The sequence below is a fragment of the Podarcis raffonei genome, chromosome 11, assembly GCF_027172205.1.
Source record: "Podarcis raffonei isolate rPodRaf1 chromosome 11, rPodRaf1.pri, whole genome shotgun sequence".
NCBI lineage: Eukaryota > Metazoa > Chordata > Lepidosauria > Squamata > Lacertidae > Podarcis > Podarcis raffonei.
The window spans coordinates 8,984,101-9,011,095 of NC_070612.1; the positions used below are offsets into that span (position 1 = coordinate 8,984,101).

The 26,995-nt window shown below is 44.0% G+C and overlaps 1 protein-coding gene across 1 annotated transcript in view; it reads right to left on the reverse strand.

The window, feature by feature from the left end:
- The window catches only part of LOXHD1 (lipoxygenase homology PLAT domains 1), a 197,999-nt gene that overhangs the window by 67,711 nt on the left and 103,293 nt on the right, over positions 1-26,995 (reverse strand). The window contains exons 21-27 of the mRNA XM_053407585.1: positions 24,231-24,364; positions 20,176-20,321; positions 18,613-18,717; positions 16,761-16,889; positions 14,324-14,488; positions 5,979-6,160; positions 3,004-3,120 (exon numbers count right to left, since the gene is read on the reverse strand). Coding sequence (XP_053263560.1) covers positions 3,004-3,120; positions 5,979-6,160; positions 14,324-14,488; positions 16,761-16,889; positions 18,613-18,717; positions 20,176-20,321; positions 24,231-24,364 — 978 coding nt within the window. The remainder of the gene's footprint in view (positions 1-3,003; positions 3,121-5,978; positions 6,161-14,323; positions 14,489-16,760; positions 16,890-18,612; positions 18,718-20,175; positions 20,322-24,230; positions 24,365-26,995) is intronic.

The window sequence follows — 26,995 nt, forward strand, 5'->3', positions numbered from 1 at the left end:
CTTCAGATGTCTTCTAAAAGTCTGGTAGTTGTTGTTCTCTTTGACATCTGGTGGGAGGGCGTTCCACAGGGTGGGTGCCACTACCGAGAAGTCCCTCTGCCTGGTTCCCTGTAACTTGGCTTCTCACAGTGAGGGAACTGCCAGAAGGCCCTTGGTGCTGGACCTCAGAGTCCGGGCAGAACGATGGGGGTGGAGACTCTCCTTCAGATATAAATTCTGAAGGGTGGCAGTGTTCCAGTTCCTGTATTGTTTCAGACAGTCCAAATTAGGCAGGCTCACCTTTTAATATGGGCTGATTCAAATTTCTGCTCCACTCCTCTACTTCCAATGAGCATTTGTTCCCCTTTGTTTGTGGGGAACTTAACTAACAGCAGCTGCATGGCCCCTTCCATTATTGCAGAAAGTCTGATTTGTGCAACCTGAATTTTTGGGTTATGCTTGAAGCCCATTTGAAAATAGCGACTGTCAGGAACTGCCCAGTCAGACAGTGACTTGCATAAGGCTGTGAGAATATAGGAAGGGCCCTTCTGGATTAGACTAGAAACGCACCTAGTCCAGCATTCTGTTCTCACAGTGGCCCACCAGTTGCTCCATGGCAACTGGTAGCTAGAGGCAGACCATCTTAGACACTGGAGGTAATACATAGAGGTGTGGTTTGTAGCCATCAACAGCTAATCACCTTTTAAAGTCATTACACAGTGTGTGAATAAGTAATTCCCAGAATCACAGAACTGTAGAGTTGGAATGGAGCCCAAGGATCATCTACAACCCTCTGCAATGCAGGAATCTTTTGCCCAACTTGAACGCACAACCCTGAGATTAAGAAGAAGAAGAGTTTGGATTTGATAACCCGCTTTATCACTACCTGAAGGAGTCTCCAAGCGGCTAACCTTCTCCTTTCCCTTCCTCCCCCACAACAAACGCTCTGTGAAGTGAGTGGGGCTGAGAGACTTCAGAGAAGTGTGACTGGCCCAAGGTCACCCAGCAGCTGCATGTGGAGGAGCGGGGAAGCGAACCTGGTTCCCCAGATTACGAGACTACCGCTCTTAACCACTACACCACACTGGCTCTCATGCTCTACCAACTGAGGTATCCATTCATTCTGAATCTTGCATCATTCATCTTCCTTGGATAACCCTGAATACTACTAGATGATAGATGATAGATGATAGATAGATGATGATAGATAGATAGATAGATGATAGATAGATAGATAGATAGATAGATAGATAGATAATAGATAGATAGATAGATAGATGATATAGATAATTTATTATGGTCGGAGACCAGCTTATAAAACACACTCGTTCTGCGAGTCTCTTCGTCTTGCGGTTTTTTCGTCTTGCAAAGCACGCCTATTAGCGGCTTAGCGGCTTAGCGGCTATTAACGGCTTAGCGGCTTTAAGAAAAAGGAAACAAACTCGCAAGAACTCGCAAGACATTTCGTCTTGCAAAGCAAGCCCATAGAGAAATTTGTCTTGCGGAATGACTCAAAAAACGGAAAACCCTTTCGTCTAGCGAGTTTTTCGTCTTGCGAGGCATTCGTCTTGCAGGGCACCACTGTACAATCCCAGAAGGAAAACAAACATTTAAAACAATGTACAACAATAAATTTAAAATGTATAAATGTGATAAGCGTGTAGACACTTAAAACTTTAAGATAAGCTACCAGAGAGAGATGACCCAGAGCCACCCATGGAACTGAATTTGGGGATTTTCTTAACGGACTAATTTGAGTCGGGGGATGGTCTGCGCCTACAGATCTGTATACAGAATCTGGCAACCATCCGGGTCGTCTTCTGATCTTTGCCTAACAGGAAAAGGTCAATTTGTTGCTTTTCCAGGAGGTCAGTGAGCCTCACCAGCAGGGGATCAATGGTCTCACCACGTGCCTCTTCATAAAAGGGACATCTAAAGAACAAGTGCTCTGGGCTTCCTATATCCCCCAATGAACAGGCGCAAAGTCTCTGAGCATATGGGACTTTTTTAAAGGATCGTTCCAGGACCGGCGAGGGCAGAGCCGAGCTTCTGGTGAGTGTAAAAGCCCTTCTCGCATTTTTGGATACGAGAAAGAAGAGCTATGCTGCCGGTGCAGCTATATCTCTCTTGATTTCTCCAATTTTATAGTCAGGGCACCTTGAGCAGTCCTGTTGTCTCTGAGTGTCTATGATTCTTTGCCTGACCGTAGCTTTTGCCTGGCCCAACCCCAGACTCAGAAGGGCTTGAGGGGCAAAACCCAGTTTCTGAAGGGTGTTCAGGACTGCTGTCTGCCAGCCTGACTGGAACCGGTCACAGAGGATCAGTGGGGCTATTCCTCAGGGGAGCAGATTCAATGTCAGCCATTTGTAGATTGATGTTAGGCACTGAATACTACTATTAATACAAAGGGAGACAAACATTTCCCTGTCTACTTTCTCTACACCGTACACCTTTTTGTATCCCTTACTTGCCTTTGCTGCAATCCCATTTTGGGTGCCTTTTTGCCCCTTTTCTAGTTCTACAAATATCCTTTTTGAGATGCAGAAGCCAAAATTCTACCCAGTATTCCACGATTTCTGTACTGGCAGTTGTTGTTTTCCTACTGATCTATAATGTGGAATTCACTTTCCCCCCCTACAGCTGCCGCACACGGGGACAATATCTTCATCGAGCTGTTCACCAGATCCCACCAAAGATCTTTTCCCTGGTCAGTCATACAAACTTAAGCGGAGCCTGCAGATCAGGCCTGCATCCGGTTCTCACAGTGGCTGAGGCTGTGAAAAGCCTGCAAGCAGGATTCAAGCACAAAAGCAACTCTTCCCACCTCTGGTTCCCGGTAACACCAGTTCAGATCCCATTAGTTTATACGTGAAGTTAGGATTTTTGCCACCTTCTTGGCTGGAAGGAGGTAAGGATTTGCTGCTTGGGTTTTGCAACAGTTTTGGGGTCTGCCCTCTGCTGCTCGAAGCAGAAAGGTTCTGGTGGAATAGGTGCATGCAGCAAAACGTTCAGCTTTCTGCTCACCTTTCCGTTGGGTAAAAGCCTTCGTATCTGCACTTTATCAAGATGCCAACCAGGATTAATTCCTGCGCCGTCATGCCCAATGCGGATCTTTTCAAGAATGTCCCCAATGTCCTCCAACTGGAGAAATCAAGAAAGACATTTCAGGATCAACCAAAGTTTAGCAACCTCACTTTCCAACACCCAATCCTATTTGATCGTTTAGCCTGTATCTTGTTTGTTCTTAATGGGATAAGAAGACGACAAATATTCCGGCAGCATCTCAAACTGCAACCATATCAGAAAGGTGTGCTAGATACTAACATATTCCAGCTAGCAGAGGACTTGGCTGTAGACTGAAGCTCATGAGCTTGGCCAAAACAAAACAAAAAGGTGTATATTAATGGCTGGAGCTGAAGAATCCAAGAGAGAATAATGGCCAGTTTAGACTTTGCCCAGGGCATTCTGGGCCGTACTACAGCTAGGGTGGGGAATATGTTGTTGGACTACAACTCCCATCATTCTTAACCATTGTTGGCTGAAGTTGATAGGAGTTGGAAGAATGGCAGGTCAAGATGGTGGAGTATGTAGAGATGGCCAAGTTGACAGGGGAAATCCGAAATCAGCGCGGTGAACTGTTTCAAAAGGACTGGAACAAATTTATATTCTATATGAAAGAAAATTGTAAACATCTGAAAACGTTTGTAGGTTTGGACTGAAATGTTTTGTCATGTAAACATAAGGAACTGATTTAGCAACAATAAGGTGAAATATTACAGAAAGATAGAAGGTAAAAAAAGAAGTGATTTTAGAAATGCTAAGAATTTAGTAAGATGTATGGAAGTCGGAAAGAGGGAGGGAAGGAGGTCAATGCTCTGTTAGAGCAATGTATTGGGATATGGAATTATGTAACAAAATGTGAATATGATAAAAATGGAAAACTTAATAAAAATCATTATAGGGAAAAAAAGAGATTGATAGGAGTTGAAGTCAGACATTTGAAGGGCTACAGGCTCTTCATCCCTGCTGCAGAATTTAATGTGTAATAACTCAGGCAAAATGCCAAGCTAAAATCTGACCCCATCTTTCCAGCACGTCTCCTCCTACAGGGGAGAAAGGGTGAGGGGGACTGAGTTCTAATCCTGATGGAGACTGAGCAGAGCAGACCTTCTCCTTCTCCATCCCTTGCCTTTTCTTGAAGGTGGGATGTTTAAGGTGTTTGTGCCCTGCGTTGCACTAGAGCAGGCATCTCCAAACTCGGCCCTCCAGCTGTTTTGGGACTACAACTCCCATCATCCCTAGCTAACAGGACCAGTGGACAGGGCTGATAGGAATTGTAGTCCCAAAACAGCTGGAGGGCCGAGTTTGGATATGCCTGCTCTAGAGCTTCCAATTTCTGGTTTCTAATAATAAAATAATAATATTTTTTTAAAAAATTATATCCCGCCCATCTTGCTGGGTTTCCCTAACCACCCTGGGCGACTTACAACCTATATAAAAACACAACAAAGCATCAAACATTACAAAACAAAATATCCTTTACGAGCAACAAACACATCAATAAATCAATAGTAAGAACAACAATAACAGTAGCCAATGCTTGAAACTGGGGTAGATCCACGAGCTTGCAAAATTATCCATTTCAGGTGACAGAGTTTACACCAACATTCTCCAGACCAACCGAGATGGTGCTATCCATCTCTCCTTTCGAATAAAAATGATTAAAATCTCTATTTATCTGAAAAACATTTAACATTAGAAGGAGAGCAATTATTCTTCCCCTCCCCTTCTGCTCATGCCAAATAAATTGCCTTCCTTTGTAAGGAAATGCCACGTGTGCTTTTAAAGACAGGCATGGAAGAAGCCAACGAAAAACAACAACAACAAAATGGTATATTTATTCAAGGACTTTCCACATTGCCATCAAATCACCTCCTCAAAGTGTGGCTGATAACAGTTTCTTAAATGCTTTCAGGATGCTATCTGCAGAATACAAAGCAGATCCAGCAGTAAAACTACGACTTCTTTTTTCTTTTCTTTTTTTAAAAAAGGCATTTCACAGCCCTTGGATGATCAGGAATCCCGGAATTGTTTTCAAGGTCTATTGAACTTATTACAGATTCTCAGAAACAGTTGACAGCATGCAACATTTTGCTCTTATTCCCCTCTCCCCACTCACTAACTGTCTTCTGCCAGTATAAAACATCAACCTCAAAACATGTAAAAATAAGATTTAGGAACAGTTTTGTGTTAGTCCAAAGGAATTCTAAAGTGCTCAAGGCCATGCGAGGATCAAACAGGAAAGAATTAATGGCAGAACTATTTGATCCCTCAGTAAAAAAACAAAACAAAACAAAAATCTGGATAAAAGAGCAGTTGGCCTAGATGTCTATTTTATTTCATCGTTAGCTTTCGAATGCCACGAAGGTGGAATGGACTGCAAGCAATTCAGGGGATGTGGTGCTTTTGTTCGCAAATTAATTTACTGGAATCAATTCTGCAATACTTTTCCATGTTTGTACCCTTCTTCTCCACATTCATGGATAGATAATTCGTCTCTTTGCCATGGAAAGAGTGTAGGGCATTTGACCTAGAGCCATTACCCTTCTCTCCTCCCCTCCCCAAAAAATCCAAGTTATGTAGGAGGGGGAGAGGTTTTATTTAATGAGGCTCTCTTGTTAGTGCAAGGATGTGTCTGCTAGTGCAACAAGACTTTCTCTCCCTCTTCTGCATGCTCCCTGCCCCCAAATCACCGGACGGTTGTGGGGAAAAAACCCCCATAACTGATTTGATAGTGGGGGAGGATATTCAATTGCACAGGTGGAAGTCCTTGTGATAATGTGATGACTTCATTGGATACAACCCATGAATACTGTAAATTATTAAGTAAATGTATGTAAATGTAATTCACAGGATAATTCTGAGAGCGAAGGATGAGTCATCAGATCTTAAAATTTGGACTGCGGGAAGGCGAACAGCTACGACATCTTTCAGGTTACCTCAACAATGAACTGATTCACGGTGTTCCTCTCAAAGAACATTCTTCGCTCCCTCTTGTTTTGGCACAAGGATTTCTGGCGAGTGCAAACCCCATCCGCTCCATACAGGACAATGAAGACGTCTGCATCAGTCCCAGCTCCAAAAATATCACTTGTGTAAACAGTGACCTCGTAGGGAACAACTGCACCAGGCGAGGAAGAAGATAAACAGCGGGCAAAATGAGTTGTCGTTGTTAAATGTATGATCCGCTCTTCACCAGCATTTTCCATAATTAAAAACTCTTTTATGTTTAATGCATTTTATTGTAATATTTAATTTATTGTTTTATCTACAATTTTACTTGTACACCGCTAGGAAAGCCTTCTTATTGTGGCTTATAAATTTTTCAGATAAATGAATTTCTGCATATCAAAATGTACTTCATCTTTATGCCGATGTCCGTTTTTAAACCTCCCTCTCCTAACAGTGTAGTCTTCTGCATGTCTTTTTCTATGAAATCATTTTTATTTGATTTCACAAATATAAAATTATAAAAATCCAAATGCTTATCCATATGTAGAGATTACTCTGAATCTCAAGACTCCTCCCCCCATTGGTCCTATTGCGTGGCGAGTTCCCACCTCCCCTCAAAAAAATAAAGACACGGGACACAATAATTTGAGTTAATGGGTCAAATTAGGCCACAACTTTTATTGATTACTGGAATTGAGCGGTATTGGCTTAGGCATTGGTCCTAACAACTAACCGGCTTGAAGGCCGGTGAGGGTTAACCACCAGTGGGAGGAGTCCTGCTGAGGCATGTCAACTAGGACCTCCCCCCGGGGTCACCGTGCGGGGGTGTGCCGTGGGCCCACACCTCCATAGGCTTAGGACAAGGCCACGCCCCCCGGAATCTTTTGTTACGAAAAAGGAGCAATGCAGAAGCGAGCTCCAGGTGGCTGGAATGGAAAACAGGATGTTGATGTTATGGGACTGTACCGTGGGAACCAGGGACAGTCTATTCAGTGCACTGAGCACCGGATGTTAGCTCAGAGTGTCACATGACCCTGTACTGGAAGTACATGGGTGGAGTTATTCTCTCTCTGCAGTTGGTGATGAGAGAGTTCAGACATGATTTCTCTGTACTGCTGGAAAGACAGGAATAAAAGCATGTAGATACGTTTCTGTCTGTCTCTTTCCCCTCCCTGGCAATGGGAGGGGGAGAAGTGGTGTGTTCTTCTCACGTTAGAGGAGGATCGCCGATTGAAGACCTCCCCTGGTCTTGCCGGGAGTCGCTGACAGGGAGGACAACAAGAATTCAAGCCGGGCACCTGGAGGGTGGCCAATTCCTCTGACTTTTGGTTTTTATTGGCTTGAATTCAACAGGGCCCACACCTCCATAGGCTTAGGACAAGGCCACACCCCCCGTAATCTTTTACCGGACTACCCTTTTGTTTGGGGGAAGGTGATGGCGCTCCCCCCTTCATCTGCATAATAAACAGTACCCCTACCAATGCCTAACCGCCAACACCGTGGAGTTGTGACAGTTTGCTACGAGGTAGGCGAAAACCAAGTGGCTGGTGCCATGCTGCCAGTTGGAAAAATTCCTACCAGGCCCCTTGACGGCGACCAACCAAAGTCCATAGCAACGTCAAAGAACCTAGCCTAAAGGTTGGGAAGGGAGGGAAAACCAGGTCAGCTGCGGCACGGGAAAGAGGGAGGGTATGACATGTCTGAGGATTCCCTGCTAAGCGTGGGCTGGAGCCAGCCCCCGCGAGCGTGGTGAAGGGGCATGAAGCCCGCAACCCCACCTCCTCCCTAGCTCGGAAGTGGCTTTGTCAACATTTACAACTGCATATTATTCTACAATCTCTATTTTATATCAATCCATATTGTCCATAATATTTGTTACAAGTGAGATTAAAATCCTGCCAATGTTTTCATCTGCTTGCAACGGTCTCTTAAATAAATTTCAAATTTCCCCCATTCTTTTTTAAAGTTTTTTTTTTTTATAATATTTTTTATTAAACCATTTTTATATTAACACAAACAACACATACAAAAACAAACCACAAACAATAACAGAACAAAAAACAAATACCATTTCATATCCTAATTTCTTAAACCTTACTTCCTCGACTTCCTCTTGCTTCCCGTTTCTGTATTCCCAGTTCTTACAATTATTCAGCGAATCTTCCCTTATTTTACTATAGATTTATGTTAATCATCCTTATTCTCTTTGTCTTAACCAATACTGATAGTAACCATTTATTTTAATCCAACATCATTTTAACTGTCATTAATTTTGTAATATTTCTTTAAATAGTCCTTGAACTTTTTCCATTCTTCTTCCGCCGCTTCTCTTCCCTGGTTTCGGATTCTGCTCGTCATTTCTGCCAAACCCATGTAGTCCATCACCTTCATCTGCCATTCTTCCAGTGTGGGTAGATCCTGTGTCTTCCAGTACTTTGCAATAAGTATTCTAGCTGCTGTTGTAGCATACATAAAAAAAGTTGTATCTGTCTTTAACACCCCCTGGCCGACAATACCCAAGAGAAAGGCCTCTGGTTTCTTGGGGAAAGTATATTTAAATACCTTTTTCAGTTCATTGTAAATCATTTCCCAGAATGCCTTAATCTTCGGGCACGTCCACCAGAGGTGAAAAAATGTACCTTCCTTTTCTTTACATTTCCAACATTTATTGTCAGGCACATGGTAGATCTTTGCAAGCTTGACTGGGGTTATGTACCACCTATAAATCATTTTCATTATATTTTCTCTTAAGGCATTACACGCCGTAAACTTCAACCCGGTGGTCCACAACTTTTCCCAGTCAGCAAACATGATGTTATGACCAATGTCCTGAGCCCATTTAATCATACTTGATTTTACCATTTCATCTTGTGTATTCCATTTCAGCAGCAGATCATACATTTTTGACAAATTCTTAGTACTGGATTCTAACAGTTCAGTCTCTAATTTTGATTTTTCCACCTGGAAGCCTATTTTACTGTCTAATTTAAACACTTCGTTTATTTGATGGTAATGTAACCAATCTCTCACCTTCCCTTTTAGTTTTTCAAAACTCTGCAATCTCAATTTGTCCCCTTCCTTTTCCAAGATTTCCCAATATCTTGGCCATTTCGACTCCATATTTAGCTTTTTAACAGCCTTAGCTTCCATTGGTGATAGCCATCTTGGAGTCTTATTTTCCAGCAAGTCCTTATATCTAACCCAGACATTTAATAGTGCTTTTCTGACAATATGATTTTTGAAACTTTTATGCGCTTTAACCTTGTCATACCACAAATATGCATGCCACCCAAAAATATTATTAAATCCTTCCAAATCCAAAATGTCTGTATTTTCAAGAAGCAGCCATTCTTTTAGCCAGCAGAAAGCTGCCGCTTCATAGTACAATTTAAAGTCTGGCAGGGCAAACCCCCCTCTTTCCTTTGAATCCGTTAATATCTTGAATTTTATTCTGGGCTTCTTGCCCTGCCAGACAAATTTAGATATATCTTTCTGCCACTTCTTGAAACAATCCATTTTGTCCATAATTTGTAATGCTTGAAACAAAAACAACATTCTTGGCAATACATTCATTTTTATAACTGCAATTCGACCTAACAAGGAAAGCTTCAGATTTGACCAAATCTCCAGATCTTTTTTCACTTCTGTCCAAGTTTTTTCATAATTATCTTTAAATAAATTCACATTTTTAGCTGTCATGTTCACACCCAGATATTTCACTTTTTTAACCACAGTCAACCCCGTCTCATTCTGAAACCTTTCTTTTTCAATCTGTGTTAAGTTTTTCTCCAATACCTTAGTCTTTAACTTATTCAATTTGAATCCTGCCAATTGACCAAACTCTTGGATTATTTCCAAAACTCTTTTCGTACTAGCTTCTGGCTCTTGCAGTGTAAGTACTAGGTCATCTGCAAATGCTCTCAGTTTGTATTGTTTAACTCCGACCTGAATCCCTTTAACCAACTGATCCCTCCTAATCATGTTAAGCAAAACCTCCAGGACCGATATAAAAAGTAATGGGGAGATAGGGCACCCCTGTCGTGTCCCTTTTTCAATCTTAAACTCTTCTGTTACCACATTATTTACAATTAATTTTGCTTTCTGTTCAGAATATATTGCACCTATACCATTTTCAAACCCTTGGCCTACCCCCATCCCCCGGAGGTTCTTCAACATGAAACTCCAAGAAATATTGTCAAAGGCTTTCTCGGCGTCCACAAATATCAAAACAGCCTTAGTGTTTATGTTCACTTCCAACTTCTCCAAAATGTCAATTATATTCCTTACATTGTCCGACAAATGCCTTTTCGGGAGAAAGCCCGCCTGGTCTCCATGAATCTCCTCCATCAAAACTCTTTTCAGTCTCTTTGCTAAAACATCAGCAAAGATTTTGTAATCCACATTTAGTAAGGAGATGGGTCGGTAGTTCTTAAGTTGAGTCTTTTCAGTCTCTGTCTTTGGTATAAGTGTAATGTAGGCCTCTCTCCACGTATCGGGTGCCCTTCTCCCCTCCATGATCTCGTTGCAGACTTCCTTCAAAGGTTGTATAAGCCCTTCCTTCAAAACTTTGTAGTATTTGGAAGTCAATCCATCCGGTCCAGGTGATTTGCCCAACGTCATGTTGTGAATGGCATCTTCTATTTCCTGTGCTGATATCTCCTGGTTCAAAATTGTCTTACTTTCCTGGGAAATCTTTTTCAGCCCATTTTTCTCGAGGAATTGTTGTATGTCTTTATCTTTCTGCGGCCCTTGTGTATACAATTGTCTAAAGTAGCTCTGGAAACAGTTCCTAATTTCCACTGGGTTGCATATGTTCTTTCCATCCACTTCTAGATTTATTACCGTGTTGAGTTTTTGTCTCTTCTTTATTTGCCAAGCCAATAACTTGCCACATTTATCTGCAGATTCAAAGGTCTTTTGCCTCATTTGTTTAATTTTCCATTCTATTTCTTGGTTCATCAGTTCCATATATTGTGTTTGATACAATTTAATTTCTCTTAAAATCTCTTGTGATTTTGGCTTCAGTCTTAATTTCCTTTCCCCTTCTTTTATCTTTTCCAAGATTTTCTCTTTCCTCTCATTTTGCTTTCTTTTCTTTAGTGAATTTTGCTGTATCAAAAACCCTCTCATCACGGCTTTACTTGCGTCCCATACGATTCTTTTTTCTACTTTAGTCCTTAAGTTGATTTCAAAATAATCTTTCAAAGTTTTTTGGGCCTTCTTACAAATCTCCTCGTCTCTAAATAAGGTGTCATTCATTCTCCATCTGAAGGAACCAGTTGTTGTTTGCTTCATCACCATCTTAACTGCGTTATGGTCGGAGAAGGTTTTTGGGCAGATTTCCACTTTCTTTATATTCGACGCCATATTGCTAGTCACCCAAATTTGGTCAATCCGTGTCCATGTCATTTTGGCTTCAGAAAAGAAGGTTCCCTCTCTTTCTAATGGGTGTTTTGTTCTCCAAATGTCAATCAAGTCCATATTGTCAGTCATTTCAAAAAAAGTTTTTGGTAGTCTTCCGTCTTTTGTGACAACCTGTCTTTGTGCTTTGTCCATATTTGTTGAAACTACTCCATTCATGTCTCCCATCATAATCAGTTTGTAATCCATATAGTCCATTAAAGTCTCATGCAACTTCTTAAAGAATTCTGCTTTCCCTTCATTTGGTGCATATATCCCCACTATCAAAAATTTTTCTCCTTGAGATTGAATTTCAATTGCCAGGTATCTTCCTTGATCATCTTTAAAAATTTGTTTCGGCTGCAAATTTTCCTTTACGTAGATCACCACTCCTCTTTTTTTTACTTTGTCTGAAGATATAAATTCTTGTCCCAATCTCTTGTTTATTAACAGTTTTCTATGTGCTCTTGTCACGTGGGTCTCTTGTAAACAAATCAGGTCCAATTGGTCTTTCTTTAAAGCATGAAATATATTTTTCCTTTTTCGGGGGTTGTTTAGACCATTACAGTTCCAAGTTAGAAGTTGCAAAGCCATGATGGGGTTATTTAGTTCCTCCTACAGCTCCCAATTGTTGTTCGTCCTTTGTCGGTGGTTCTGTGTCCGTATCTAGTCTTGAAGGATGTCTTTCTCCTGGATAGGTCTCTTTCTGTAGGTCTTCTTCGTGTTCTCCCAGGAACTTGTCTTTATCACTCACTGTTTTTATTCTTCTTTTCTTCCCCTTGTATTTAAAAGACAGGCCTTGGGGAAACTCCCACCTGAATAGTATGTAGTTCCTCTTCAGTAATGTCACCAGATCCTTGTAAGGACCTCTTGCATCCAAGATACTTTTAGGGATATCTTTAAAGATCTCAATATGAAAGTCCTCAATTCGAAGGGTTGTTTGGTAGTGCAGGTTCAATATTTTATCTCGCTCTTCTTTGGATCTTAGAGTTATCAAGCAATCTCTGGGTCTATTCTTCTTCTGCCTTATTCCCAACCTGAATGCACTCTCTATTTTGAACTCTTCTTCTTTCAGATCTTGCTTCCAGAAGTCAGAAAACTCTTTTGTCAAATAATCCACCAAGTTGTCTCCTTCCTTTTCCGGCACAAGTCTAATCCTCAGGTTTTTCTCTTTGCGTTGCATATCCTGCATAGAAAGTGTCAGTTCATACTCATCCAGTTTCCTGTACACCGGTGGAAGTTTCCCTTCAACAGCAGTAGCAATTTCCTTAGCTTCTTCAGCTATCTTTCGCGTTGTAGTTGAATCTTCCAGTAATTTCCCAATTGCTTCTGCATTAGAGTTCACTTTGTTCCCAAGGTCAGTTATACTTTTAGTATTTAAATCAATTTTCCCAGAGATTTCTTCAATTTTCTTATTTGTTTCAGCACCTTGCTTCTTTAATTCCTCTAAAGAATCACTTATTTTTCCCAAGGCCTTTGTAAACGCTTCTTCCGAAGACATTGTTTTCACTCTTGCCTTTGTGACAGCTGCAGTTCCCGAGGCCCCTGATACAGAGGCCCTTCTTTGCATAGAAGAGTCCACTTTGTATTGTCTACCAGATCTCAAAGTTGTTTCTTGTGAATCTTCTTTCTGTTTACCATCTGCCATAACAAAGTCTTTCGTTCAAGGTCATTCCCACACTCTTGAGCTGTCAATAAAGAGAAGTTCTCAGGTTTTAAATTCCACTTGGCTGCTGAAACTGTCCCAATCCTCTAGAGGGCGTAAAGCCAGTTCCTAAACTTCAAATTGTTCCCACACTTCCAAAAAGCAAAAGCCCTCCAAGTCCTTTTCTTTGTAAAAGATCCAAATCAATAGTGTCCTGCAAGTAACTTACTATATAGCCAAATACGATGTTTCAAGTTGAGAGTAGCCAGAGTCTATATATCAGTTACTTTCTAGCCTTTTTTGTAACGACCGTCCTTAGCCGGTTCCTTTCCTCCGGCAGTCCGACCCCCAGGTAGATAAGCAGCGGTAAACAGTTCAATCTCCTTAAAAACCGGCAGGGAATCCCTTTAAAATCTTCTTCCCCCCCTCTCCTGCCTTCTGGGGGGGGAGTTCTTTGCTTGGTGTTGGGTTTCTTAGCTCATAAACTCTCCTGTCAAAAGTTACAGCTTAGCTGTCTTTCGCTTTAATCTTGCTGCAGGACGGAAAGCAGACTTCCTTTTTAGTGCTTATCCGTCTCGGTGCCCAAATTTCTTAATTTTAGTGTCCAATTTTTAATGCAAGCCCAATCCTACTCACGGAAAGTTGCTCTTTTTGAATCCAAAATCCTCGGAAGAAGTCAGCACTCTCCGCTAATGGCGACGCGGCTTCGCTTCGCAGGCTGGGTGAAAGCGACTCTCAGCACCGCTCCACGCACCCTCCGCTGATCTATAGCCTTTAGAAAGGCTATTTCACAACGTCGGGGGGGGGCAAAGGTGCCCGCCGAGTCTCCGGTTCACAGGCTACGCGCCTGTGACTTTTGAGGGTCCTTGCTCCGCCGTGAGCTACGGGACCCGAACCCGCGAAGCAGATCTCTCCCGGAGCTCCGGGAGAAATCTGCCATTCAGCGCTGGCGCTAACCCGGAAGTCCTTTTTTAAAGTTTTTGTCCTCTCGGTTCCTGAGCTTTCCAGTTGGCTTTGCCATTTCTGCATAGTCCACCAGCTTAGCTTGCCATTCCTCCCTGGCAGGGCAGAAATAAAAACTCTTAAAACATATGACATTTCCAATAATAGGTTGGGTCCTGAAAACACACCTCTCATGTCTCAAAGGCCAGAGTGAAGAGGTACATCGTGAAGAAGCCAGACACACCTCTGCAGGGACATAATTCCACAACCTAGGAGATTCCACACCATTAAAAAAAATCCTCATTTAAAAACACACCAAATATTCTGGCAAGCAACACTACTCACATGGGACATATGTCCTGGTCTGTAGGGTTGCAGGGAAGAGAACTCTTTCAATGGCTCCATCGTCTTCTGATTTATCCAGCCAACGGCCACAAGGGAACACAAGACACAGCCCCAGGCATGGTGCATCCACTTCTACCCATTCCAAGAACCAACCTTGAGCTTTACCTGCAGAGAAACAGGAGACAGTATTCCAGGTGTGGTCTGATCACACAGCACAGTGGTACCTCAGGTTACAGACGCTTCAGGTTACATACGCTTCAGGTTACAGACTCCACTAACCCAGAAATAGTACCTCGCGTTAAGAACTTTGCTTCAGGATGAGAACAGAAATCGTGCTCTGGGGGCGCAGTGGCAGCTGGAGGCCCCATTAGCTAAAGTGGTACTTCAGGTTAAGAACAGTTTCAGGTTAAGAACAGACCTCCAGAACGAATTAAGTACTTAACCCGAGGTACTACTGTACTGTTGGGACGCGGGTGGCGCTGTGGGTTAAACCATAGAGCCTAGGACTTGCCGATCAGAAGGTCGGCGGTTTGAATCCCTGCGACGGGGTGAGCTCCCGTTGTTCAGTCCCTGCTCCTGCCAACCTAGCAGTTCGAAAGCACATCAAAGTGCAAGTAGATAAATAGGTACTGCTCTGGCGGGAAGGTAAACGGCATTTCTGTGCGCTGCTCTGGTTCTCCAGAGGCAGCTTAGTCATGCTGGCCACATGACCCAGAAGCTGTTCGCCGGCTTCCTCGACCAATAAAGCAACTGGAGTGCTACAACCCCAGAGTTGGCCACGGGGTCAGGGGTCCCTTCACCTTAACCTTTACCACTATACTATTACCACCCTTGATCTGTGCATTATACTTCTGTTGATGCAGCCGAGAACGGCATTAGCTTTTTTTTTGCTGTTGCATCACACTGTTGACTCATGTTTAGCTTGTGGTCTACGAAGACCCCTAGATCCTTTCCACATGTATGACTGGCAAGACAGGTGTCCCCTTTGCTTCACTTGCCTTTGGAGCAACCTGGGAATTAGGGAAATATTCCTACCTTTAAAGAGGTCTATGCTGTTAAGAAAACATTGTTTAAGAAACAGATAAAATTTCCTGGAAGCTTTAAAGAGGGTTCCAGAATTTTCTTTAGTGAGTAGTAGTGGCACTCGAGGCTTGATTGGTGTCAGCCGGTGGTGCAAATAAAGGGAGGAAGTTGCAGGCTGCAATTTCCTCACGAGGAAAGCACACATGCACACGCTGTCAGCACGCACGCTGACAACAAGGTTGGAAGTAAGACAATGTGTGCTGCTGATACTGTGAGTGTTGCTGTGTCAGGATTGTTAATTACTGGACTGAGATTATACCGTGCTGGAGAGATGGAGAAGGGATGTACTGTATTTTTCGCTCCATAAGATGCACTTTTTCCCTCCTATAAAGTAAGGGGAAATGTGAGTGCGTCTTATGGGGTGAATGGCGCTGGGCAGTTAGGGAGAGCTGTGCAGCACCGCTTCAGTGAGGCGCCTGTCCTACGAAGCCGGAGGAGGAACAGAAGGGACTCCTTCTGTTCCTTCTCCAGCTTCACTTGAAGGGGCACTGCGCAGTTCTCCCACTCTGCGCAGCGCCTCTCCTTTGCAGGAAAGGCGCTGCGCAGAGAGGGCGAACTGCGCAGATCCCCTTCAGCGACGTGCCTGTCCTGGCTTCCGCCTTAGCCGCACACTGCCTCTTCGGGCAGTGGGAGCCTTCATCCCGCTCCCTGAGAAAGGCTGCGTGCGGCTATCCTATAAGCCAGGACAGCAAGAGGGATCGCTACATAGCTATCCCTCTTGCTGTCCTGGCTTCTGCCTTAGCCCCACGCAGCCTCTTCCGGGCAGGGGAAGCCTTCATCCCGCTGCCCTGAAGAGGCTTGGTGTGGTTATCCCAGAAGCCAGAACAGCTACACGGTATCCCAGAAGCCAGATCCCTCTTGCTGTTCTGGCTTCTGGGATTCAAAATTTTTTTTTCTTGTTTTCCTCCCCACAAAACTAGGTGCGTCTTATCATCTGGTGCATCCTATAGAGCGAAAAATACGGTAAATAACTTTGTAATAGTAACAGAAATGCTTGTGGAACCAGTCAAGCAATAAAGAAGCTCTTGACTGTGAATTTGAGTATGACTCCTGTTCTTTTCCTCTGCCTCCGGGGAAAACTCTGCTAGAAACAGGTAAAAAGTGGTTTTACCAAAGTGCCACCACATAAGCAGAAAAGTACAGCGGAAGTGTGTGGGCGGTAACCTCTAAAATATGCAAATTAGGAAAGGTGATGCACCATCATATTTATGGCTGGAGGAAGCCCCCATGGTCATGTAAGCTTGGGACCATCCTAGAAGTTGTCTCAGGGTCAAGTTGACCTGTGTCACCAATTAATTGAGTGATAATTCTCTAGAGCTTGTTTGAACAACTTTGTACATTCAAGCCAACATACCTGTGTTATCGTGGCCAATCTTAATTTTTTTTAGGTCTCCGAGGTCCACACATTCCACCGTGAACACATCAATCTTTCCTCGCTCGAATTTGTTCTTGTTCGTCTTAGAAGCCTTCAGGCCAATCGTCCCTGTTTTGTTTTAATTCAGAGAGGGGGTGTGTGGAAAGGATTATTATTAGTATTTATTGAATTTATATACCGCCCTAAACCCAGAAAAGATCAAAATAAAAACAACAACGCAATAACACTCCTCCTCCCCCAAAAGAGCCACATTTTAAAAGGGCATAGGATGCTAGGAACCAGTGGTTGATGTATCTGGGCATATGCCAAAGCACTAGCCACTGGGCATCCTTGTTGAGTCATTGAACTTCTACTCAATATTGATCCAGAGTATATTCCAATGTATAGTTAGCAGAGTAAAAACTTAAACACATTGCAGGATTCCCAAAAAATAGACCAGAGGCAATTGTTTTTCAACCAGCAGAGCTTTACTGCTTCTGAAGGCAAATGAGAATAATGGTCACACTTAGCTGGTGACAACCCTTTGTCCTTAGGGATTTGGAAGAGAAGACGGGAAACCCTGTTCCAAATTAACCTTCTTCTCTCGCTCAGGGCCATCTGCCATTAACTGCCCTGTGGGAAAGATCCTGATAACTTGTTATATGCTTTATTGTTCATTTAGTTTATTTTTATCTTGTGAACCACACTGAGATCTTCAGATGATGGGTGGTATATAAATTTTATAAATATTAATAGCAATAATAATGTGTTTGTGTGTATGTTTGAATGTATTTGGATGTTACTTGTAAATTTTCTTGGAAGGATTTGTATTCTTAAAGACAGGATATAATTTGGATGAATAAATGATTTGGAGGTAAAATCATTCCTCGTCCCATTATTTTTACGCCACAAAATTTTATGCACCACTTGATCAGAAGGAAACCTCTAAGCAGTTTACAAAAATATAAAATCAAACATTAAAATTATCAATTAAAAGAACAGTTAGAACAGCCGAGATGGATGGATGCCAACAAAAGAACAGGTATTTTAAAACATGCAAAAGAAAATCAAAACCGACAGTAGCTAAAAAGGAAATAAATGGTATGTCAACATTCTACACGTCTGGATAGACTTGCCTAAACAAAAATGTTTTAAGGAGATGCTGAAAAAGAGTACAGCGAAGACACCTGCACCTGATGTCAACACCTGCACCTGATATCTCACCTGCCCCTATTCTGACCAATCGTAGGGCTGGAGGTCTTGAGAGAGGCACTTGATAGAGTACTTGATGCAATTATACTACTGCTAGCAAATGCAGTCACTGCAATTAGTAGGTCATTCCCTTTGTCTGGGGTTGAAAGATTTTCACATAGGTCGATTAAAAAAAAAAAAAAATCCACAGGAATGATGAGAAGAATCATGCTTTAAAATGAAACCTGTGAAAGAACTTAATTCGTTCTGGAGGTCCATTCTTAACCTGAAACCGTTCTTAACCTGAAGTACCACTTTAGCTAATGGGGCCTCCCACTGCCACCGTGCCACCACCATGCTATTTCTGTTCTCATCCTGAAGCAAAGTTCTTAACCTGAGGTACTATTTCTGGTTTAGCGGAGTCTGTAACCTGAAGCATCTGTAACCCGAGGTACCACTGTAGTTCATCTATCCATGGCAAGAAAAGAAACTCCAATCTGATTTGGCTGCCCCAGTGAGAAAACAATTTTGCCATGAGACGATGAAAAAGCATTTTCTGGAAGGAGCAGCTAAACCTTCCATGCCAATTCTCTTGCGCCCTGGCAGTGAATTATACGAGTACCCCACCATCTCGCCCTGGGGCTGGGCTTTTTGCTCCCACCTGTATCATCTTTGGTGCCATAAAGGACGATGAAGACATTGGCGTCCGTCCCACCACGTTTCTTGTCCCCAGTTTTCACAGTCACGGTAAACGTTGTGGATTGAGCTGTCAAGAAGAAAAATCTCCATTGGCAAGGGCTGACTTCCGAGCTACTGTGAATTTCATGCCCTCTCTTATCCCTCCACACACAGGACTATTCTATGGAGTGAGTTAGCCATTGAATAAAAGTGATCCAAGACCCGCAGTAGAGTCATACTTCTAGGACAGGGAGGGCGGACCTTTTTCATCCCGAGGGCCACATTCCCCTCTGTGCAACCTGTTGGAGTCCACATGCTAATAGTGGGCGGGGCAAGAAGCAAAAGTGGGCTAAACATTGCGAGTTTACATTTGTAATTTTTTTAAAAAATTATTCAAACGTTGCCTATCTGACTGGGTTGCCTCAGTCACTCTGGGAGGCTTCCGACAAAATATTAAAAACACAAGAAATCATCAACTGTCAGCGCTGCCCAAGGTCCCAGCTCACACAAGACCAACGCTGCTCCTGTCTTTAGTATAAAAGTCTTTATTGAAGTTCAGTTTCACTTCCACACGCGCAGCGTGCAACGCTACGTCTGTACCTTAGACCGCCGAAGCTCCATCTGAATCTCCTCCCCCCTGACACCAGTTTAAGATTCTAGCCTTACTCCACCTCTTCCTCTGTTCCTTCCTTCTCTGGGTCCTCCTGCTAGTCGGAGTCTCACTCTTCCTAGACTCCTCTGACGCTGAGTCCCCTGACTCTTCCCCCTCCCTCCTTCGGGCTTTTGGACCTGGCTCCCAATCTGGGTCTTCTGCTGTCCCGCGCTCCTCCACATTTGAACTTGGCGCACGCGCGCAGCCTCCCACTTTCCTTCTGACCATTACACTTGTGTCACTGCTCCCTCCTTCAGGGAGGCTAGCTGGACCTGGCCTTCCCTCCGTTTCCCCACCTTCCGATGGGGGCGTGGTTATCCCTGACTCATCTTCTCTCCCCGTTGGAGGAGAGGCTGGTCCTGACTCATGTGACTCTTCCCCCCCACTGTGCTCTGGTGGGGGAACTGGTCCTGATCCTCCGCTGCTCCCTTGGGAGTCCCCGCTGGCCCCTTGTTTCTGGAGCGTCCCCCCTGGGACCCCCCTTGCCCTTACCATAGGCGCCCCCTTCTGGGAATCTTCTGATTCGCTGGAGAAGCTCATGGAATCTCTCAGGTCACTGTCATATTCCCCTACGCTCCCCTCGGATTCCTCTCCTCCGCTCTCTATTTGCTCTCTCCCCTGTGCTTCTGCTCCTGAGCCTCTGACATCCACCATTAAAGATTTGCCTTCAGATGTCTTCATTTGTCCAGTCAGCTAGTTTTTAAGCCCACACAATTCTGTCGTCTATTCAAGGAAGGAAGAGGCGTTCAAGCAGGGTTCAAGGACTCCTTCCAGCCAAGCAAAAACACTCGAGGAGAATGCAAAGCCTCTCCTCATTTCTGGTCCTCATTTCTCCTCATTCCTCAACCTCAGCCTTTGTGATGCAGACTCAATTGTAAAGAGCTGATGGCAAACCTTTCTGTTCCAGGCCGAGTGTTGCAAGAGACCCAGAATCATCTGTATCCTTCAGCACAAAGGCTTCATCCACTGGGACCAGCTCTCTGGCAACCTGACCGTCGTCTTCTTCCACTGCCAGCCACCTCTGGCATGGGAAATAATAACTGCAAGAACAGTACAGTTTAGCAACCTCCCCTTGGCCACTTCCAGACTGAGATCCTACTCTAAAGGCCTAGGCAATATGTGTTAGAATTCCTGATCTATGACTGCAGTCATGGGATTGTTGTCTTTCACATGACGGTATATGTTTTGACTCCACAGAGTGGGAAGTGACGGAAACAAGATGTTTGTGTTACTGTGTTCTGTGAAGTGGGACTATTGTCCTTTGTTCTTTTTCTCTTTACTGTCTGATGCTAGAGAGGGAGCCATGTTGCAGTGCTCCGTGTGTGTTTATATGTAAATAAAGTAGATTAGCCAAAATGCTGAGTTGCAGAGGTCTGTCACGCAAGATGTGCAAACTCTGCGGATCCCTAAGTGTGCCGGTGTCTGTTGGCATCAGTCGCTGTGATGTTTGGGATGAAGAAAGCTTCTGAAGCTCCCGAACGATTGACCAGGAGGGAGGGAACATGCCAGTCGGGCATGTGTCTCTGCCAAGGTCCTACTCGAATGTAGGCTGAACTCCTGACAATATGCTGGCTCCATATCCAATGCCCTTAAGGGCAGGTGCTCCCCGCAACCTTCTATTTTAGCACAAGTTGCCAGAACAAGGGAGTCAGTGAGGGGGCTTTCCTAGTCCACACCTGGGGCCCTACACCTGCAATTTGCCTAGGGGGAAACCCTCTCATACTCTTCAATTATTTTCCCCCTTATGTAAATTGCAGGCAGGAGTTCAGATTGCCACCCATCACAGGGGCAAAGGGTTAAAGCCATTTTATTCACCTTCGTGCTAGGATCCAGATCCAACAATTTGTGATCAATCCACCCTGTTCCCTCTGCACTTAAGAGTAAAGATTTGTAGCTAATTATGTATTCTCCAGCTTGACCTTAAAGGGGCAGGTCAGTAGGACACTAGACCAAGAAACTGTAGAATTGTTGAGCTGGAAGGGACCACAAGGATCATGAACTCCAACCCCCTGCAATGCAGGAATCTTTTGCCCAACGTGGGGCTTCAGTTGTATATACCGTATTTTTCGCTCTATAACACGCACCTGACCATAACACGCACGTAGTTTTTAGAGGAGGAAAATCCGTAGGCATGCCATCCGTAGGCATTCCCTCCATAACACGCACAGACATTTCCCCTTACTTTTTAGGAGGAAAAAAGTGAGTGTTATGGTGCAAAAAATACGGTAGTTAAACCAAGTTATTTTACTTCCTGTTAGAGCTTCTTTTATTTGTTCTTTGCTCCTCATTTTCTCCACCCATTCCTTTATTTTAAGCATTTTCTTCTCTTTCGCTTCTTTTTCAATTTCCTTTTTAAAAATTTACTGGGAAATCTTCTATCATCACCATCAGAGTTAGTGAGAAATTTACTGGTATCAATTTTCCTTTATATATCGCCCATATCTCAAGGATGATTTTTAATAAGGGATTTTCAATATTCTGCCACCATTGCCTATTTAGTTTGATAAAAATTATATATTCACCAACTTCTCCCTCATTTCCTGTGTACCACTCTCTAACCATTCTAAATCTCATTGTTCTGTAATTCAGTCTATGATATATCTTAATCGATTTGCTATATAACTTTATATTGGGGAGACACTGTCCACCTGTTTTCTGGGGTTTATACCATCTTCTTTTATTAATTCTAGCTTTCCTATCCCCATTACAAAATTTATTAATCATACTTTGCCAACCCTTTATCTCTGTCTCTGATCTCTTAATTGGCAACATTCTAAATAAAAAAATTATTTTCCTTCCAATCTTTACCTATGACAGTATTACCAGGATCCAGGAAATCTTAGCTACGCAGCTTTTGTTATTGTTGATAATCTTAACAACCATTTTAGAATATATACAGTGGTACCTTGGTTCTCGAACGGCCTAGTTGCTGAACAAATCGGCTCCCGAACACCAAGAACCTGGAAGTAAGTTTCCGAACATTTTTGGGAAGCCGAATGTCCAATGTGATTTCTGCTTGAGTGCAGGAAGCTCCTGCAGCCAATCGGAAGCCGTGCCTTGGTTTTTGAACGGTTTCGGGAGTGGAACAAACTTCTGGAACAGATTAAGTTCGAGAACCAAGGTACCACTGTATAACATTAATAAATGCCCTCATATCAAAAGCTCTGGCCAGCAGCTAGCTTTCTTGTATAGCCATTTTGAGAAAGGAGGTGGGCTGGTTTCAAACCCCACACTACCTGATCTGACCTGCAGGCATGTATCGTTATTGAAGATGCTGCTTTATCCAAACCTCTTTTGACCCTGGGTTTTAAAAGGTACCCCTGCCCGTACAGGCCAGTCTTGCCAGACTCTAGGGTTGTGCGCTCATCTCACTCTATAGGCCGGGAGCCAGCGCTGTCCGCAGACACTTCCGGGTCACGTGGCCAGCGTGACAAGCTGCATCTGGCAAGCCAGCGTAGCACACGGAAACGCCGTTTACCTTCCCGCTGGTAAGCGGTCCCTATTTATCTACTTGCACCCGGGGGTGCTTTCGAACTGCTAGGTTGGCAGGCGCTGGGACCGAACGAAGGGAGCGCACCCCGCCACGGGGATTCGAACCGCCGACCATGCGATCGGCAAGTCCTAGGCACTGAGGTTTTACCCATAGCGCCACCTGCGTCGACCCTGGGTTTTGGGGGAAGGCAAATGGGACCTGTCAGGAGGTTAGATTTTGTATAGGGGCATTGCAGAACAAAGGCAACCCAGTCTTGTACTGAAAATCTCTGGGGGAGGGAGTGGACTCTTAAGACTGCAGTCCCATATCCATTTACTTGGTAGTAGCTCCCATTGAATTCGTCAAGGCTTGAAGCCTTTCTATTAGGTATTTTAGGCCAAGATATACCGAAAGAAAAGAGGACTTTATTTATGTATGCCACAACAGCAGCAAGAATGTTGTTCGCACAAAATTGGAAGACTGGAGAAATAGCAACGAAAGAACAATGGCAAGAGAAGCTGATGAACTATGCAGAACTGGCAAAAATGACAGACAGATTAAGAGAAAAAGACAACAGTGACTTTGAAAAGGAATGGGAACCATTTATATTATACTTGCAGAAACAAAGAAAGTCTATAGACTTGATGGCAGGATTTAAATAAACATTCACATCATTAGTATTAGAAAATGTGTAGAAGATAGAGAAATAATATGGTGTATTCATTGTTATTTTTTATGTTTTTAGGTTTGATGTTATTGTATAAATATGTTATTAGTAGCTTTTTCTGTTAAGAGGCAGCAAAGTGGGTGAAAGGAGAAACAAACCAGAAGTTGGGGGAAGCCTAGGAGGGGAGGGAGGAAGGAGTGCCTAGTAAATGTGATGAATATGAGATGTGTAATGAATAAAAAAGAAAAATGAATAAAAAAATTAAAAAAGAATTCGTCAAGGCTTGGTATAAATGTTTAGGGCTACACTGTAGAACACCCAAGGGTGCCACTATCCAAGCAAAGGAGGACCCCATTGTTGAAATTCCCCTTTAGGTTGTTCTGTCTAGTGTTTATCCTAACAACTCCATGCCTAGTTTCACTTGTGCAATCCTTGGGCATTTTAGTTACCATATTTTTCGCTCTATAAGACGCACCAGACCACAAGACGCACCTAGTTTTTGGGGGAGGAAAACAAGAAAAAAAAATAATTCTGAATCCCAGAAGCCAGAACAGCAAGAGGGATCGCTGCGCAGCGAAAGCAGCGATCCCTCTTGCTGTTCTAGCTTCTGGGATAGATGCGCAGCCTGCATTCGCTCCATAAGACGCACACACATTTCCCCTTACTTTTTAGGAGGAGAAAAGTGAGTCTTATAGAGCAAAAAATGTGGTATATATACAACTGGAGTTGCAAATTGATTTCAATTGCCCTGTGAATTGGTCAGGACCCAGAATGTTGCCTTAGCTGAGGGACAGTCATCGATCTGCTCACGTGATGTCCTCGTTGGTGTCAATGACCTCGATCCTCTCCAAGAACCAAGCGGGATTGCTTCCGGTGTTATCGTGGCGGATGCGTACCTTCTTGAGCTCTCCCAGATCAATGGCTGGAACAGTGAATACGTCCTCCTGCAAAGCAGCGAGAGAGAGAGAGCCCCCTGCAGTTCTGTATGCCCCCAAAGGGATTTGTGCTTTAAGAGCTGGGTGTTTCCCCATCTCAAATGTGCTTCACAGGTGAGTCCTATGCAAATCTAGGTAAAGGTACCCCTGGCCGTACGGGCCAGTCTTGACAGACTCTAGGGTTGTGTGCCCATCTCACTCAAGAGGCCGGGGGCCAGCGCTGTCCGGAGACACTTCTGGGTCACGTGGCCAGCGTGACATTGCTGCTCTGGTGAGCCAGAACCGCACACGGAAACGCCGTTTAACTTCCCGCTAGTAAGCGGTCCCTATTTATCTACTTGCACCCGAAGGTGCTTTCAAACTGCTAGGTTGGCAGCCGCTGGGATCGAGCAACGGGAGCGCACCCCACCGCGGGGATTCGAACCACTGACCTTTCGATCGGCAAGCCCTAGGCGCTGAGGCTTTTACCCACAGCGCTACCCAGAAGTAAATTCCATTGGTATCAATGGGGCTTACTCCCAGGTACGTAGGCATAGGACTGCAGCCTTGCAGAGCAATCCTATAATCTTATGGGAAAGACGGGAGCTCAGGGGTAGAGCCTCTGCTTTGAACGCAGGAAGTCCAAGGGTCAAACCTATCCAAAAAGGATTGAAACTTGTTATGTACTGAGTTGAATAGGATCCAAAATGCAGCAGTCTGATTGGTCCTAGAACAATAGGATCCAAAATGCAGCAGTCTGATTGGTCCTAGAACAATAGGATCCAAAATGCAGCAGTCTGATTGGTCCTAGAACAATAGGATTCAGAATGCAGCAGTCTGATTGGTCCTAGAACAATAGGATCCAAAATGCAGCAGTCTGATTGGTCCTAGAACAATAGGATTCAGAAAGCAGCAGTCTGATTGGTCCTAGAACGATGCAGCAGTACGATTGGCCCGCAGGAGCCAACCAATCCAACTGCAGGTGGAAGTGAATCCGCAACCTGATTGGCCTAGAAGAGATTCCTGGAATTAGCCAATCACGTGCGGCCCATTGTGTAAATAATGTAAATAAAGCAGATATCGTGGGGGAACTTTCATTCCTCACTACTATGAGCTGAATAAAGAGCATGAAATCCACTCTCGACTCCGAGTATATTTCAAAACTCTAAAGAGGTTCTGCTAGTCAGTATAGACAATACTGAGCTATATGGACCACTGGTCTTATTTGATATAAGGCTGCACCGTCCAACCGGTTGACAGGTAGATTGCCAGGGTGCTCCAGGTCAATTGCGGTAGTTAAAGAAATGATCGCCCAGTCGCTCCTGCGAGATCGTGATGTGCCCTGCCCCCGCGCTATGTCCCATCACCGCCATTGGTGCAGCTTTAAAAGATTGTGTTCCCTGCTTTGGCGGCAGAGTGTGCAGGATTCAAGATCAGGACGATCAGAAATTCCAGAAAGACTGGAGTAAATTTATTGTAGATTTAAATGATAACTGTAAAAATTTAAAGACACTAGCAGGACTGAAGTAAATCCTACAATGTAGATAAGTTGTAAAGAGTTAGAATGCGCAATTGGATTTGATATGGGATACCCGGGTGGCGCTGTGGGTTAAACCACAGAGCCTAGGGCTTGCCGATCAGAAGGACGGTGGTTTGAATCCCCGTGACAGGGTGAGCTCCCGTTGCTCGGGCCCTGCTCCTGCCCCCCTAGCAGTTCAAAAGCATGCCAGTGCAAGCAGATAAATAGGTACCGCTCCGGCGGGAAGGTAAACGGTGTTTCTGTGCACTGCTCTGATTCGCCAGAAGCGGCTTGGTCATGCTGGCCACATGACCCGGAAGCTGTACGCCAGCTCCCTCAGCCAATAAAGCGAGATGAGCACCGCAACCCCAGAGTCAGCCATGACTGGACCTAATGGTTAGGGGTCCCTTTACCTTTACCTTTACCAGCTGAAGGGAAGAAGGGAAGTTGCAAGCTCGGCAGAGTAAAAAGGTTGATATGTTGATCAATATATTGTTTGAAAAAGGGGGAAGGAAAATAATAAAAATTTATGGGGGGGAGCTTAACAGCTCTGGTCTCCCCCCCCAAAAGAAAAACACCTCAACAACTCTGGACTCTCTCCTCTCTCTTTCAACAACTATGGGCAAAGACAATGGGTAGATCACTGCCAGTTTTATTATAGTGGGAGTAAATCGCAGTCACTAGAGAGTTGGATGTGCCTGATATAAGGCATTAGGTTTTCCTAGTGCCTATTCAGAGTGAGTATGTCTGTCTGTATGTATGTAAGGTAAAGGTAAAGGGACCCCTGACCATTAGGTCCAGTCGTGACCGACTCTGGGGTTGTGGCGCTCATCTCGTTTTATTGGCCGAGGGAGCCGGCGTACAGCTTCTGGGTCATGTGGCCAGCATGACTAAGCCGCTTCTGGCGAACCAGAGCAGCGCACGGAAACGCCGTTTACCTTCCCGCCGGAGCGGTACCTATTTCTCTACTTGCACTTTGACGTGCTTTCGAACTGCTAGGTTGGCAGGAACAGGGACCGAGCAACGGGAGCTCACCCCGTTGCAGGGATTCGAACCACCGACCTTCTGATCGGCAAGTCCTAGGCTCTGTGGTTTAACCCACCCGCGCCCCAGGACATGTATTATTATTATTATTATTATTA